We start from the raw sequence: 16185 nt of genomic DNA on the forward strand, positions 1-16185 counted from the left end.
CCCCCGTCTTGGGTGGCCCCACAAGGCACGGCTTAGTTTCATTGAGTTAGACAAGGCTGCGGTCCTAGTGTGATTAGATTGACTAGTTTTCTGTGAGTATGGTTTCAGTGTGTCTGCCCTCTGATGCCTCTCGCAACACCTACTGTCTTACTTGGATTTCTCTTACTTTGGACATGGGGTATCTCTTCACGGCTGCTCCAGCAAAGCACAGCCGCTGCTCCTTACCTTGGACGAGGGGTATCTCAAGGCCGCCCTTCCTGACCTTGAAATGTGGAGTAGCTCCTCTTGGCCCTCCTTCGCCCACACAGCTGCCGCTCCTTGGAAGTGGCATTGCTCCTCTCAGCTGCTGCCCCAACCTTGGACATGGGGTAGCTCCTCTCGGCCGCTTCTGTGCCGATGCAACTTGGCACTCTCGGTCGCCACCCCTGACCTTGGGCAAGGGGTAGCTCCTCTTGGCCACGCTTCTGTGCGGTCCATAGCATACAAAATAGTTTCACTGTCCTCAAACCCTCCATGCTCTACCTATTATCCTTCCCTCTTATCCTGGCAACCACTGATTTCTTTTCTATCTCCACAGTCTTGCCTTTTCCAGAACATCATATAGCTGGAATCATCCAGTGTATGGCCTTTTTAGATTGGCTTTTTTCAAACAGTTATAGACCTTCTTCCAATTTTTTTTAATGTTCCTTACATGTGTTTAGACTTGGTCACTCTCCAGTGTTCTCAAGTAGCTATTTTGTCCAGAATTTATAATTGTTATCTGTGGGAAATCTGATCTAATTAGATCTAATCTGATCAGTCATTAACAGAAGATAAAGTTTTAAAATACAAATTTGTACATTTAACAGGAATAACCAGACTTCCGGCCACTGTTCAAGACTGACATATCAGAGCTTATCTTAGATCAGGCTTATAATTATTGAATTTCGGGGTTGGAATAGATTTTAATGGTCATCTAAAGAAATAATAGGTTTAATATTAATCATAATTCCCATCACATAAAGTGAAATATCATTATTCTATTACTTATGATGTATAATTTACAGAAAAAGGATGGTTATATTTTAAATATATTTAACAAACCTGTCAAGGCTGTTTCACTTATTGATTTAATTTGTAGAAAAACTTCTCTCTTCAGTGAAGTCCAGTTTTTAAAATGATCATATACTTCATTTTTAATACTGTTCAGCTCACTTTTAGTAAAAGTAAGTAATGCAAGAGTCTTAGTCCAGAAATATTTGTATTCCATCAATCTCTGACTGTAAAGTAGTAAAGAAAAATTAGGATTTAAAAAAATAGCAGGCATAATAACAATTATTTTTAAAAAATTTCTTTGAAAAATGGTTTTACAGTAACAATATAATCTACCACTCAAATGGAGACAATTTTGAAAGTGAAAGGAGGTGCTCTCTACATTATGCCAAGACAACATATAAACAGGATATTCCAGAAAGACTGAGGTAATATGATCACCCCAATTCATTTCCATTGTGTTGTTATTTTTAACTATAAATAAAGATGGCTAACTATCCTCTTATACATTTTTTTCTATTATTCTTTAAAAATTAACAGCAAACATTTGAAGAAAATTAAGTCAAAAGTGACTCAGTGTCTGAGCCTAAAAGAGAGTCTCAAATTTGTAGACAGCATTCTTCCTGTGCTATGGCCCTATAGGCAGTATAAAACATGGGGTAATAATAAGTGAAACTTTTTAAGTGACTGATCCAGTGCTTCTGCTTCATCAAATGCCACAACTCAAAGTAACCACATGTGTTTTGTCATCCCAATGATTTTTATTACTTCAGATGTTCTGGCTAACATTTACCTAACAGATCAAGCAAGATGCAAACAGATCTGAGTGTTATCAGAAAAAGAAGAGGACTGAAACCATGGCAGTTAATTATTTTGTTAATATTTATCTCCCTAAGTAGACTAAGACCTATTATGCAGAGAGTATCTGTCTTGTTCATCACAGTCTCCCTAGCACTTAACACAGTACCTACCACATAGTATATACTCAATACATACTGATGAATGAATGAATGATTGAAAAAAAATCACTCAGTTGAGGGATAAAGAAGTAAGAAGTACTGAGGATAAAATACTGGGCAACACCAATATTTATGGGAATAAAACAGAAAAGAATCTCTCAAAGGAGATGAGGTAGGAGCAATCAGTGTGTCAGGAAAAACAGACAAACAAACAAAAGGATAATGTCTGAAAGGCCAGGGGTAAGAGAATTTAAAGAAAGAGTAGTGGTCAGTATTTTAGTCCTCAGATAAAGGCTAAACAGTCCTTTATGCCTGGTATTGAGGAGGCCTTTGGCAATTTCAGAGATGTCAGGTAGGAAAAGACTGAGCAGTAAAGCAGAAAAGAGGAAATAGTTATGTGCAATCAAGAACCTTGACTGAGGCAACAAGGAGAGAAAGAAGATACACAGTAGAATAGTTTATTAGGATGGGAGACACCTGACTGTGTACATAGCTGAGTAGGAGTGCAGTCACAGAGACTAAAACACATGCAAGAGATGTGATCATCTCTTGTGCAAAGAGGTAGAAAGGACAGATGTAAAACAAAGGCTGAAAGATTAGACTTTCTTAGGAAGAAGGGTGGTGTCATTTTGTGTGGTCAACTAAGGTCCATGTGAGTGATCAAAAGCCACAGGGGTTCCTCAGTCAAAGAAAGGGTGGGGTGAGGGAGGAATGGATTGGGAGGTTGGGTTAGCAGATGCAAGCTATTATATAGCACAGGCAAAGAAGGCAATGGCACCCCACTCCAGTACTCTTGCCTGGAAAATCCTATGGATGGAGGAGCCTGGTAGGCTGCAGTCCATGGGGTTGCTAAGAGTCAGACACAACTGAGCGACTTCACTTTCACTTTTCACTTTCATGCATTGGAGAAGGAAATGGCAACCCACTCCAGTGTTCTTGCCAGGAGAATCCCAGGGACGGGGGAGCCTGGTGGGCTGCCATCTATGGGGTCACACAGAGTCGGACATGACTTAAGTGACTTAGCAGCAGCAGCATATAGCACAGGGAACTATATTCAATATCCTGAGATAAATCATAATGGAAAAGAATACAAAAAAAGAATGTATATATACATATATAATTGAGTCACTTTCCTTTATAGCAGAAATTAGCACAACACTGTAAATCACTCGAACCTCAGTTTAAAAAAAAAAAATCAAAGAGAGAGTCCATATAGATCACTAAATCAAGGGGCCCAATAGTGAGAATAGGGTTTTGAACATAAAGCCAGTAAATGGTAAGAAAAAAAAGAGATAAGAACTATGAACTAAGTAAAGATTAAGCGACTAATGGGCCCAATGTAAGGTGCTGAGAGCAAGCAATGTACCTGGGGGTCAAGGCCCAAGGAGATATTTAATAGAAGAATGTTGTGGATGCATGTGCTTCTGCAGGGAAAAGGGCAGGAAACAGAAAATTCAAGCTTCTTAAATAAGAGCATTTCCATCACATTTTGTAGAGCCTAGATCTTACATGATCGGTGTGGATAGAAGGATGGCTTTGTTCTAAAAGATGACTACAAAAATTAGGTTTAAAAGTGTGTACTTATTTGTAGATTGAGAAAAATCATTACAAAAACAACTGTAAATGTTAATAAATCCCATCAATATCACAAAGTACTGAAACACAATATAACTTTTAAGTAAGTAACAGCTCTACAATACTTTTTGCCTACAATTTTTGGCTACATGCTTCACAAGCACCTTTTCATATGAGAACCACTGTATAATAATACTTTATGCGAAGAGAATATAAAAATTATACAGCTTTTCATCTAGCATGGCCATTAGTTTTATTATCAGTGGTAATTTAGAAAGATTCTTTAAGCTTTAGAGTCCATTATTGGTAATATCATTTAAATATTAAGCATTGTCAAATTTGGAAAAATCCTTATGAGAATCTTTCATATATGATAAATTTTTGGAATTTCAAGTTTTATCGGAAAATGACACCTTAAATTATCTTTGAAATGATGAAACTAATGAACCAGTTTATCTCAGATGTCCTGAAATAGTATACCATGATTCTATGCTATATTCAGTAATGTCAAATTCAGCTTTTATCAAATCAGCAAGAAACTTGAATCTTTCTCCTCAATGTATTCAAATTTTGAACTCCTCTTCATTGAATGGATTACAAAATAATCCAAGAAATTTTACTGAAAATGTATCTCTTATGATTTAATCTAAAAAGAAGTTAAAATTTGTTTCGTGACAGAATAATTTCTATTGTTTAAATTGTTCATCTTCATTGCTTTTATTTCATTAATTCAAAAAAGCCATATACACCCTGATTTTTAATCTTCAATGTCTTGCTTGTGTAATTAATGCAGTCTAAAATGTCCAGCCAGTCCATTCTAAAGGAGATCAACCCTGGGATTTCTTTGGAAGGAATGATGCTAAAGCTGAAGCTCCAGTACTTTGGACACCTCATGCGAAGAGTTGACTCATTGGAAAAGACTCTGATGCTGGGAGGGATTGGGGGCAGGAGGAGAAGGGGACGACAGAGGATGAGATGACTGGATGGCATCACGGACTCGATGGATGTGAGTCTGAGTGAACTCTGGGAGATGGTGATGGACAGGGAGGCCTGGCGTGCTGCGATTCATGGGGTCACAAAGAGTTGGACATGACTGAGCAACTGAACTGAACTGAACTGAAAATGTCTTTCTAAATGGCAGTTACAATGTATACTGTATACAATGTACAACTTGACTTTCCCTTTCAGATTCCCCAAATGTCAGTGACTATCCCAAAGTAAGATAAGGGAAATTATAACACAGAGACAGAGCTTTTACAATTTAAATTTATCCTACAAATTAAAACCAACCTACTTTTGCCAGGGGCACTACCAGAAGCTTGTGGGCGGGGGGAGGGGGGGCGCTCTGAAACTTAAGTATCATTTGAGTCACAGGAAATATGCCTGTATTGATAACTTTTAATTCTCTTCCTGAAATATATAAGGCAAGACACATAGCTGCTGAGAGATAAGTAGCACAAAGAATTTTAAGCAGAATATTGAGGAATTAGAATAGTATTGGGGAAATTGAGGACCTGGTGTATAACACTCTATATGTAGATATAAAGATTAGGATTTTAAGGGTAAATAAGCAGCGGTAAAAGTAGTAGAGTATTGGTAAAGTCCTTTACAGAGAACAATCGAACATGAAAACAAGATGAATTTAGATCCTTACTTTACATCATTCACAAAAGTTAAAATGGATCACTGACTTAAATTTAAGACCTAAAACTCTAAAACCTTTAGAACAAACTACTGGAAAAAATCTTGTGACCTTTGGTTAAGCAGAATTCTTCGATACATTACCAAAAGCACAATCCATAAAAGAGAACATTGATTAAATTGTATTCCACTGAAAATAACAATTATTGTTCTTCAAAAAGACACAATTATGAAAATGAAAAGATATGCCACAGCCTGGGATAAAAATTTGCAAATCATATTTCAAATAACAGACTTGTAACCAGAACATACAAAGAACTCTTACAATCTGATAACAAGAAAACAAACCAGTGAAAAAATAGACAAAATAGTTTAATATATTTCAGCAAATAACCATGCAAATGGTTAATAAACATATGAAAAAATGCCCAACACCATTAGTCATTTTGGAAACACATATCAAAGCACAATGAAGTACAATTTCACAGCTTCTAGAATGGCTATTATAAAAAAAAGACAATAAAAAAAGTTGGCAAGAACAAAGAAAAAGTAGAATCTTCATTCCTGGTAGGAATATAGGTACAGCCACTTTGCAAAATAATTTGGTAGTTTCTTAAGAGTTAAATATCAATTTACCATCAGTTGTTTAGTTCAGTTCAGTCACTCAGTTCAGTTCAGTCGCGCAGTTTGGGTTCAGTTTACCCAAACTCATGTCCATTGAGTCGGTGATGCCATCTAACGATCTCATCCTCTGTCCTCCCCTTCTCTTCCTGCCTTCAATCCTTCCCAACATCAAGGTCTTTTCAAATAGGTCAGCTCTTCGCATCAGGTGGCCAAAATATCAGTTTCAGTTTCAACATCAGTCCTTCAAATGAACACCCAGGACTGGTCTCCTTTAGGATGGACTGGTTGGATCTCCTTGCAGTCCAAGGGACTCTCAAGAGTCTTCTCCAACAACACAGTTCAAAAGCATCAATTCTTTGGCACTCAGCTTTCTTTATACTCCAACTCTCACATCCATACATGACCACTGGAAAAACCATAGCCTTGACTAGACGGACCTTTGTTGGCAAAACAATGTCTCTGCTTTTTAATATGCTGTCTAGGTTAGTCATAACTTTCCTTCCAAGGAGTAAGTGTCTCTTAATTTCATGGCTACAGTCACCATCTGCAGTGATTTTGGAGCCCAAGAAAATAAAGTCAGCCACTGTTTCCCCATCTATTTGCCGTGAAGTGATGGGACCAGATGCCATGATCTTCATTTTCTGAATGTTGAGCTTCAAGCTAACTTTTTCATTCTCTTCTTTCACTTTCATCAAGAGGCTCTTTAGTTCCTCCTCACTTTCTGCCATAAAGGTGGTATCATCTGCATATCTGAGGTTATTGATATTTCTCACGGCAATCTTGATTCCAGCTTGTGCTTCTTCCAGCCCAGCATTTCTCATGATGTACTCTGCATATACGTTAAACAAGCAGGGTGACAATATACAGCCTTGACATACTGCTTTTCTTATTTGGAACCAGTCTGTTGTTCCATGTCCAGGTCTAACCATTGCTTCCTGACCTGCATACAGATTTCTCAAGAGGCAGGTTAGGTGGTCTGGTATTCCCATTTCTTTCAGAATTTTCTACAGTTTATTGTGATCCACACAGTCAAAGGCTTTGGTACGGTCAATAAAACAGAAATAGATGTTTTTCTGGAACTTTCTTGCTTTTTCGAAGATCCAGCAGATGTTGGCAATTTGATCTCAGGTTCCTCTGCCTTTTCTAAAACCAGCTTGAATATCTAGAAGTTCATGGTTCATGTATTGCTGAAGCGTGGCCTTGAGAATTTTGAGCATTACTTTACTAGTGTGTGAAATGGTGCAATTGTGTGGTAGTTTGAGCATTCTTTAGCATTGCCTTTCTTTGGAATTGGAATGAAAACTGACCTTTTCCAGTCCTGTGGCCACTGCTGTTTTCCAAATTTGCTGACACATTGAGTGCAGCACTTTCACAGCTTCATCTTTTAGGATTTTAAATAACTCAACTGGAATTCATCACCTCCACTAGCTTTGTTCGTAGTGATGCTTCCTAAGGCCCACTTGACTTCACATTCCAGGATGTCTGGCTCTAGGTGAGTGATCACACCATCATGATTATCTGGGTCGTAAAGCTCTTTTTTGTACAGTTCTTCTGTGTATTCTTGCCACCTCTTCTTAATATCTTCTGCTTCTGTTAGGTCCATACCATTTCTGTCCTTTATTGAGCCCACATTTGCATGAAATGTTCCCTTGATAGCTCTAACTTTCTTGAAGAGATCTCTAGTCTTTCCCATTCTGTTGTTTTCCTCTATTTCTTTGCATTGATCGCTGAGGAAGGCTTTCTTATCTCTTTCTTGATATTCTTTGGAACTCTGCATTCAGATGCGTATATCTTTCCTTTTCACCTTTGCTTTTCACTTCTCTTCTTTTCACAGCTACTTGTCAGGTCTCCTCAGACAGCCATTTTGCTTTTTTGCATTTCTTTTTCTTGGGGATGGTCTTGACCCCTGTCTCCTATACGATGTCACGAACATCTGTCCATAGTTCATCAGAGAATCTGTCTATCAGATCTAGGCCCCTAAATCTATTTCTCACTTCCACTGTATAATGATTAGGGATTTGATTCAGGTCATACCTGAATGGTCTAGTGGTTTTCCATACTTTCTTCAATTTAAGTTTGAATTTGGCTTTTATTTTTTTTAGTTTTTTTTCTTTTTTAAAAAATAAATTTATTTATTTTAATTGGGGCTAATTACTTTACAATATTGTATTGGTTTTGCCATACATCAACATGAATCTACCATGGGTGTACACGTGTTCCCCATCTTGAACCCCCTTCCCACCTCCCTCCCCATACCTAAGGAGTTCATGATCTGAGCCATAGTCAGCTTCCGGTCTTGTTTTTGCTGATTGTATATAGTTTCTTCATCTTTGGTTGCAAAGAATATAATCAATCTGATTTCAGTGTTGACTATCTGGTGTTGTCTATGTTTAGAGTCTTCTCGTGTTGTTGGAAGAGGGTGTTTGCTATGACCAGTACGTTCTCTACAACTCAGTAGTTCTGAATTATTGATACTTAGGTATTTACTCAAAAGAAATGAAACATACATCCACATAAAGTATGTGAATGTTTACAGTAGCAGTATTCTACCAACAAGCAGAAAAAACCCAAATGCCTCTCAACTAATAAATGCTAACAAATGTCTTTCAACTAATAAAAATAAAATGGGGTAAATTCATACAATGGAATACCATTTAGCAATGAAAAGGAAAAAAATATAGCATAGATGAATGTCAAAAATATCAGTGAAAGATATCAGATATAAAAGAACACATTGTAGGAGTCCATGTAACTGAATTGTTCAGAAAAATACAAATCTATAAAAACAGGAAGAAGATAAGTAATTGCCTAGGATTGGCGGTAAAGATAGAGATTAATAGCAAATGGCATGAGGGTCTCCTCAGGATTATTCAAATATTCTAATATTGGAAGTGGTAATGGTTGCACAACTCAGTAGGTTTACTAAAAATCAGTACATTATCCACTTAAAAGGTTGTGGATTTTGTAGTTTGTAATTTATATGTCAAAAAGCTATTTAAATATATAAGGTTATTAACTACAGTATCAAGGGTAGAAAACAAAGAGAAGTCCGAAATGGTTGGGAGAATCAGAAAAAAAAGTAAATACTCGAAGTCTTAATGTGGCCGAAGAGTTGTTGTGAAAGTGAGAGATTTGGGGAGTTGGCTTTAAAGTTTCAGAAATGACAGACTCTGGATTTATTTACAAATAAGAAAAATTAAAGGATAAGTGTATTTCAAACAATTTACAGAAGATTCACAATAGGAATCCTTTAAAAGTAAGCATTAGTCTAAAATATTTCAAATATAGATTGATTTGGAATATTGGAGTTATACACATGCATGCATGCTGAGTTGCTTCAGTCATGCCCAGCTCTTTGCAACCTTATGGAACGCAGCCTGCTAGGCTCCTCTATCCATGGGGTTCTCCAAGCAAGAATAGTGGAGTGGGTTGCCATTCCCTCTTTACATAAAGTGAAGTATACCTATATTTCACACTGTTTTTTAATATCTATTTTACAGGTTTTCAAAAGTTAGTTTCCATTCTCAAAAGACACTTTAGTCTAAATAGCAGATGTGCTGAGCTAACTGAGGCAAACCACAGATACTCCTCCTCATCATCCCTTTGCAAGAGACAGGTTGGAAATGATGTCAGGGAAAATACCAAGCATGAAGAACACTTTGTTGCAGGCTAGGTGATTAAACTGGATCGCAACTAAACAAATGAGAGGATAATTTAAAAAGAGCAAAGTGAATCAAAGACATAGTTCACTAATCTCTTGAAAGTTCCTTTTGGGCTCCACAGGTTAAGATGATTACATCTGAGTAGCTAAAGCTCAAGCTTCTTTTTCTTACCACCTTAAGAGAGAATACTATAAGCTCCTTTTCTTTATCCACAGCAAACTCAAAGTTTTATGTTCTAGTAGATACTTTTTAAATACAGTAAACTAGTTTAAAACGAGCCTTCAGTAAGGCAACAAAATCACTGAACTCTACCACTTTGGGTTTGATTTTATTTCCACCTGATTGCTCTTTGCCATGCAATGCACCTACTACTGAGAGAATTAATAAAACAAGTAATTACCTTTATTCATCAGTGACAAACTTTATTTACATTGTGTCTAGTTATATGGTTACTTTCAAAATTTTTAGTATGCTACTTTTAAAAATAAATCAGACCCCATACTCCCAATTAGGAGAAGGCAATAGCACCCCACTCCAATAGTCTTGCCTGGAAAATCCCATGGATGGAGGAGCCTGGTAGGCTGCAGTCCATGCTAAGGGTTGGACACGACTGAGCAACTTCCCTTTCACTTTTCACTTTCATGCATTAGGAGAAGGAAATGGCAACCCACTCCAGTGTTCTTGCCTGGAGAATCCCAGGGACGGGGGAGCCTGGTGGGCTGCCATCCATGGGGTCGCACAGAGTCGGACACGACTGAAGCGACTTAGCAGCAGCAGCATACTCCCAATTTGTGATCTTTTAGCTAGAAATATAAGGAAATGGCAAACCACTCCAGTATTCTTGCCTGGAGAATTCCATGGACAAGCCTGGAGGGCTGCAGTCCATGGGGTCACAAAAAATCGGACATGACTAAGTGACTAACTTTCACTTTCATATAAAAATCATAGATCTTTTGAAAGCATTTGAAAAAATAACCAGTAAAATGATGACAAAATTAGAACACAGAATAAAAATAGCATTTAAAGATGTATACGTTTCTTCAAGAATTTAAAATACTACAAATCACATGTAAAATGTAAATAATAAAGACTAGCTGTATCAGTCCATAATGGCCATAATATTCTGAAGCAGCATTAATTATCTAATTTAGTCCTAGTCTAACCTTTGAAATGTAGTCAATCCTGCCATCCATAATGGCATTTATGGATAAAAAAATGGGTTTCCCTAGCAGACTTGGGCAAAAGCTATTGTTGGAGCCAAGATTGAATACTGATGGTCCTGACTAAAATGGAGAGTTGAGGTCACCTGGGTGGTATCCTGCTGGTTCAATATAGATTTCTAGGAAAAGGCAGAGATTTCTGATGACAAAAGTTACCATCTGTTTTGTGAGTAGACTCATTCATTCATTCAAACATCAGTTTTGTGTAAGGTATTAATGAAACATAGATGGTTAACAGGTTTTCACCAGACACTCCATATAAATTATTAGTCAGATCATTTTTTTAACAGAAAAATATTTTTAAGAATAACTAGTAGTTTGGAAAAAATAAGAACATTAAAAATATTCACCTGGCATATTATTTTAGTCAACCTGAACCTGTGTCTATTTGTAATATTCATTTAACTTATTCCACTTTTCTAAGAGCTAAAAGTTACTCAATTTGAAAATTATTCATTCTTTCTGATATGTGCAATATATTTATTTTTTAAAAATACTTCCTATTTTTTGAGACTGTTGGGTTTTACCTTTAGTTATTATAAACCCTCTGAAGATTATATAAAAACAGATTTAACACCTTTTATGTTGGAAACTTCTAAATTTATAAGTCTATTACTATCCAGTTAGAAAATTTCTCCATTCTATTCTTTTCATGTCACTGAACTATCAGGAGATCACATGCACCAAGAAATACTGGTCAAGAGGAAAATGAATTAGTTACTGTGCTTTCATTCTAAATGACCCTGAAAATAAGAACAAGGTGTTTGCCTGATTTAAATGTTACTGGCAGGATTTTCCTGGTGGTCCAGTGGTTAAGAATCCACCTACCAATGCAGAGGGCATGGGTTCTTTGATTTCTGATTTGGGAAGATCCCACATTCTTCTAAGAAACTAAGCCTGTGCACCACACACTGCTGAGCTCACAAGCTACAGCTACTGAAGCCCACACATGCTCTAGAGCCCTTGCTCCACAAGGAGAGAAGCCACTAGAATGAGAAGCTCCCACAACTGCAACAAGGACTCAGCACGTGCCCCTCAGCCCCCCAAAAGAGGTTACCAGTGAAAATATTCAGTTGACATAATAGCTTTCAAAAAGTGTTTACATTTTTAGCAACACTATAACATTAAGCTATATAAAAACATAAACTATATTATTAAAATGTGTTTGAATGTTTCTAAACTTAGTATTAAATGAGTGTATCTTTTCAATACTATAACTTTCCTTTTTTTTTTAAGGAATCTTACTTACCTGAAGATTTGTGATTGTTTTTGTTTAATTTTTAACTCTTGTTGCAACTGACTCAATTCTTTCTGTACCCTCTGAAATTCATCTTGGTAACTTTTTAACTTCATGCTTGCATCTTGAATCCTAAAAATATAAATAAATAACAACTATTATAAATCTAAATATTTCCTCATCAGTACTTTATAAAAATTTAGAACCATTTTTTTCATTTCAGCACTATTTACAATAGCCAGGACATGGAAGCAACCCAAATGTTCATCAGCAGAGGAATGGATGAAGATGTGGTACACATATATACATGGAGTATTACTCAGCCATAAAAAAGAACAAAATAATACCATTTGCACCAACATGGATGGACCTAGAAATTGTCATACTCAGTGAAGTCAGACACAGAAAGACAAATATCATATAATATCACTTATATGTGGAATGTAAAAAAGGTGTATAAATGAACTTAGTTACAGAACAGAAGCAGAGTCATAAGATATAGAAGACAAACATACAGTTACCAGGGAATGAGAAGGGGGAGAAATAAATTGGGAGGTTGGGATTGACATGTACACAGTACTATATAAAAAATATAGGGTTGGCCAAAACGTTTGAATGAACGTTTTGGCCATCTCAATAAATAACTAATAAGAACCTAATAAGAATCTGTGTGTAGCACAGGGACTTCTACTCAATACTCTTAATGGTTATACTGGAAAATAATATTTTAAAATGAGTGGATATATGTATATGTACAACTGATTCATTTTGCTATACACATGAAACTAACACAAGATCATAAATCAACTATACGCCAATAAAAATTTTTTAAATTAAATCTACTTTCAATAAAAATAAATAAAAGGAGAAAACTATGCTTCTTTTATAGGCAAAGTAAATGTATAGAAAAAGTATAGAGAGAAACATGCTGCTGCTGCTGCTGCTGCTAAATCACTTCAGTCGTGTCTGACTCTGTGCGACCCCATAGACAGCAGCCCACCAGGCTCCGCCATCCCTGGGATTCTCCAGGCAAGAACACAAGTGGGTTGCCATTTCTTTCTCCAAAGCATAAAAGTGAAAAGTGAAATTGAAGTCGCTCAGTCATGTCCAACTCTTTGCAACGTCATGGATTGCAGTCTCCCAGGCTCCTCCATCCATGGGATTTACCAGGCAAGAGTACTGGAGTGGGTTGCCATTGCCTTCTCCAGAGAAACATGCCAAATAGCCATTATCCCTGGGGAGAGAGTAGAACTGACAGGTAGAAATGCAACAAATATTGAAGGGAAGCATAACTTGTACTCTTTATCTTCTGTAGTGTTTGAATTTTTGCAATGAAGATGTATTTTTACTTGAAATACTAATTAAAATGTACCTAAACAAATAGTTTAACTTTTATCAAAGTAATACCTGTTAAATGTCAAATTTTACTGAGTTAGAAAAAATATTAATCATTTGCTTTTACCCCAATTTTTACTGCCAAAAATAACTACTTTCAACTTTTTTATTCTTGTATTTACCTGTACATTATTAAATAACATACTTACACTGTTAGTTCTTAAATTTCATTTTAGATATTACCTAGTGAATTACAAATCAGTTAAGATCTGGTTCTGCTACTTAACTGAGACCTGAATATGATGACTTAAATATACAGAAGTATATTATCTTACATAAGATGAACGTATTGGTAGCCAGTCCAATGCTGATATATGATAGCTTGAGTGTATCATCACAGCCCCAGGATCCTTTCAACTCTCTGGTCTACTATAATTGGTGTGTGTTCATTATTCTCATGGTCTATGATAATTGCAAAAACACTGACCATTACTTTCCTATTCCAGACCACCAGCAGCAGAAGGCTCCTCTGTCCCTTTCAAGGAGATTTCCTGGAAGTACCTCTGTATACTTCTCCTGAACCTAAATATCTGACTGTTCCTAGCTGAAAGTGAATCTGAAAAATATAATGTTTTAATTGGAAAGATTGACCCCCAGATATATCCATAATTCTATTACAAAGGAAGAAAGAAGAATGTATGTTGGGATGGGTAGCTTGCAATCTTTAACACAATCCTAAAAAGAATTAACCCTCCTATACATACCTACACACCTACAGAGACATATACATATGCACACATACCACACGCACACACATACACCACATGCACACAGACAAAGCCTTCTTCCCCTCATCCTTCCAATATAGTTAAAATAATCTTTCTATCTAGTGTTGATATTATTCACTAGTGCGCTACATGTTATGCCATGATCACATTTTTTCTTTACCATATGTTTATTTCTATATAATCTAGTATTTAAAATTTTTTTTAATTATGAAAGTATGATAACATATTTACAGGAGACTTGGAAAATACAGGACAAGGTAACATATAACCCATGTCCCTTATACCTCCTGCATTGGCAGGGGTGGAGCAGGAAAAATTTTAAATGATCCTAGTACATTTTATGATGCTGAAAGTAAGGAAGAGTTCAAGGGAAGACAGAGGCATGTTAAAAGGGCACAGGTGCCATGTGAAAGAGCTCCTAATGGCTGAACTGGAATGACTGAGCACCAAAATATATAACTGTAATATTGGGTTCAGTTCAGCTCAGTTCAGTTCAGTCGTTTAGTCGTGTCTGACTCTTTGCGACCCCATGAATCGCAGCACGCCAGGCCTCCCTGTCCACCACCATCTCCCGGAGTTCACTCAGACCTCACGTCCATCGAGTCCGTGATGCCATCCAGCCATCTCATCCTGGGTCATCCCCTTCTCCTCCTGCCCCCATCTCTCGCAGCATCAGTCTTTTCCAATGAGTCAACTCTTCGCATGAGGTGGCCAAAGTACTGGAGCTTCAGCTTCAGCATCATTCCTTCCAAAGAAATCCCAGGGTTGATCTCCTTCAGGATGGACTGGTTGGATCTCCTTGCAGTCCAAGGGACCCTCAAGAGTCTTCTCCAACACTACAGTTCAAAAGCATCAATTCTTTGGTGCTCAGCCTTCTTCACAGTCCAACTCTCACATCCATACATGACCACAGGAAAAACCATAGCCTTGACTAGGCAGACCTTAGTCGGCAAAGTAATGTCTCTGCTTTTGAATATACTATCTAGGTTGGTCATAACTTTTCTTCCAAGGAGTAAGCATCTTTTAATTTCATGGCTGCAATCACCATCTGCAGTGATTTGGGAGCCCAAAAAATAAAGTCTGACACTGTTTCCATTATTTCCCCATCTATTTCCCATGAAGTGATGGGACCAGATGCCATGATTTTCGTTTTCTGAATGTTGAGCTTTAAGCCAACTTTTTCGCTCTCCTCTTTCACTTTCATCAAGAGGCTTTTTAGCTCCTCTTCACTTTCTGCCATAAAGGTGGTGTCATCTGCATATCTGAGGTTATTGATATTTCTCGCAGCAATCTTGATTCCAGCTTGTGTTTCTTCCAGTCCAGCGTTTCTTGTGATGTACTCTGCATATAAGTTAAATAAGCAGGGTGACAATATACAGCCTTGACGTACTCCTTTTCCTATTTGGAACTAGTCTATTGTTCCATGGCCAGTTCTATCTGTTGCTTCCTGACCTGCATACAGATTTCTTAAGAAGCAGGTTAGGTGGTCTGGTATTCCCATTTCTTCCAGAATTTTCCACAGTTGATTGTGATCCACACAGTCAAAGGCTTTGGCATAGTCAATAAAGCAGAAATAGATGTTTTTCTGGAACTCTCTTGCTTTTTCCATGATCCAGCGGATATTGGCAATTTGATCTCTTGTTCCTCTGCCTTTTCTAAAACCAGCTTGAACATCAGGGAGTTCACAGTTCATGTACTGCTGAAGTCTGGCTTGGAGGATTTTGAGCATTACTTTACTAGCATGTGAGATGAGTTATAACCCACAAAATAAAAGTAAGTGAATCCATACTGACATTAACAAATAATTTAATAGTTAAATAGGAGAGAAGAAACAGTTGTTCCTTACAGAAAAACTCTGATTAAAAAATATAGAAGGAATGAGAAAAAGAAAAAGCATTAGAAGAGAACAATAATAACTGCTGTAAGCAAAATCTATGGTAAAAAGTACGTGATAGTTTAAGGAGAAATAGAATATTTGAATATTCTCAAAGTTTCTACCCCCAAACATTTATTAATTATAAAGGGAAAAATAATAATTTTTCAATGGAGGAAGCCGGAAACACCACCTCAGCCAAGTGATCAAGGTTCAACATCATCTGCAAAAAAACATAC

The 16185-nt window shown here is 37.0% G+C and overlaps 1 protein-coding gene across 2 annotated transcripts in view; it reads right to left on the bottom strand.

Annotated features, from left to right (window-relative positions):
- The window catches only part of LEKR1 (leucine, glutamate and lysine rich 1), a 235091-nt gene that overhangs the window by 147228 nt on the left and 71678 nt on the right, over positions 1 to 16185 (bottom strand). For both annotated transcript variants that reach the window (XM_069561843.1, XM_069561835.1), the window contains 2 exons: positions 11963 to 12082; positions 1084 to 1259 (listed from right to left, as the gene is read on the bottom strand). In XM_069561843.1, the coding sequence (XP_069417944.1) occupies positions 1084 to 1259; positions 11963 to 12082 (296 nt within the window). The remainder of the gene's footprint in view (positions 1 to 1083; positions 1260 to 11962; positions 12083 to 16185) is intronic.

This window comes from Ovis canadensis, chromosome 1 (genome assembly GCF_042477335.2).
Source record: "Ovis canadensis isolate MfBH-ARS-UI-01 breed Bighorn chromosome 1, ARS-UI_OviCan_v2, whole genome shotgun sequence".
NCBI classification, from domain to species: Eukaryota; Metazoa; Chordata; class Mammalia; order Artiodactyla; family Bovidae; genus Ovis; species Ovis canadensis.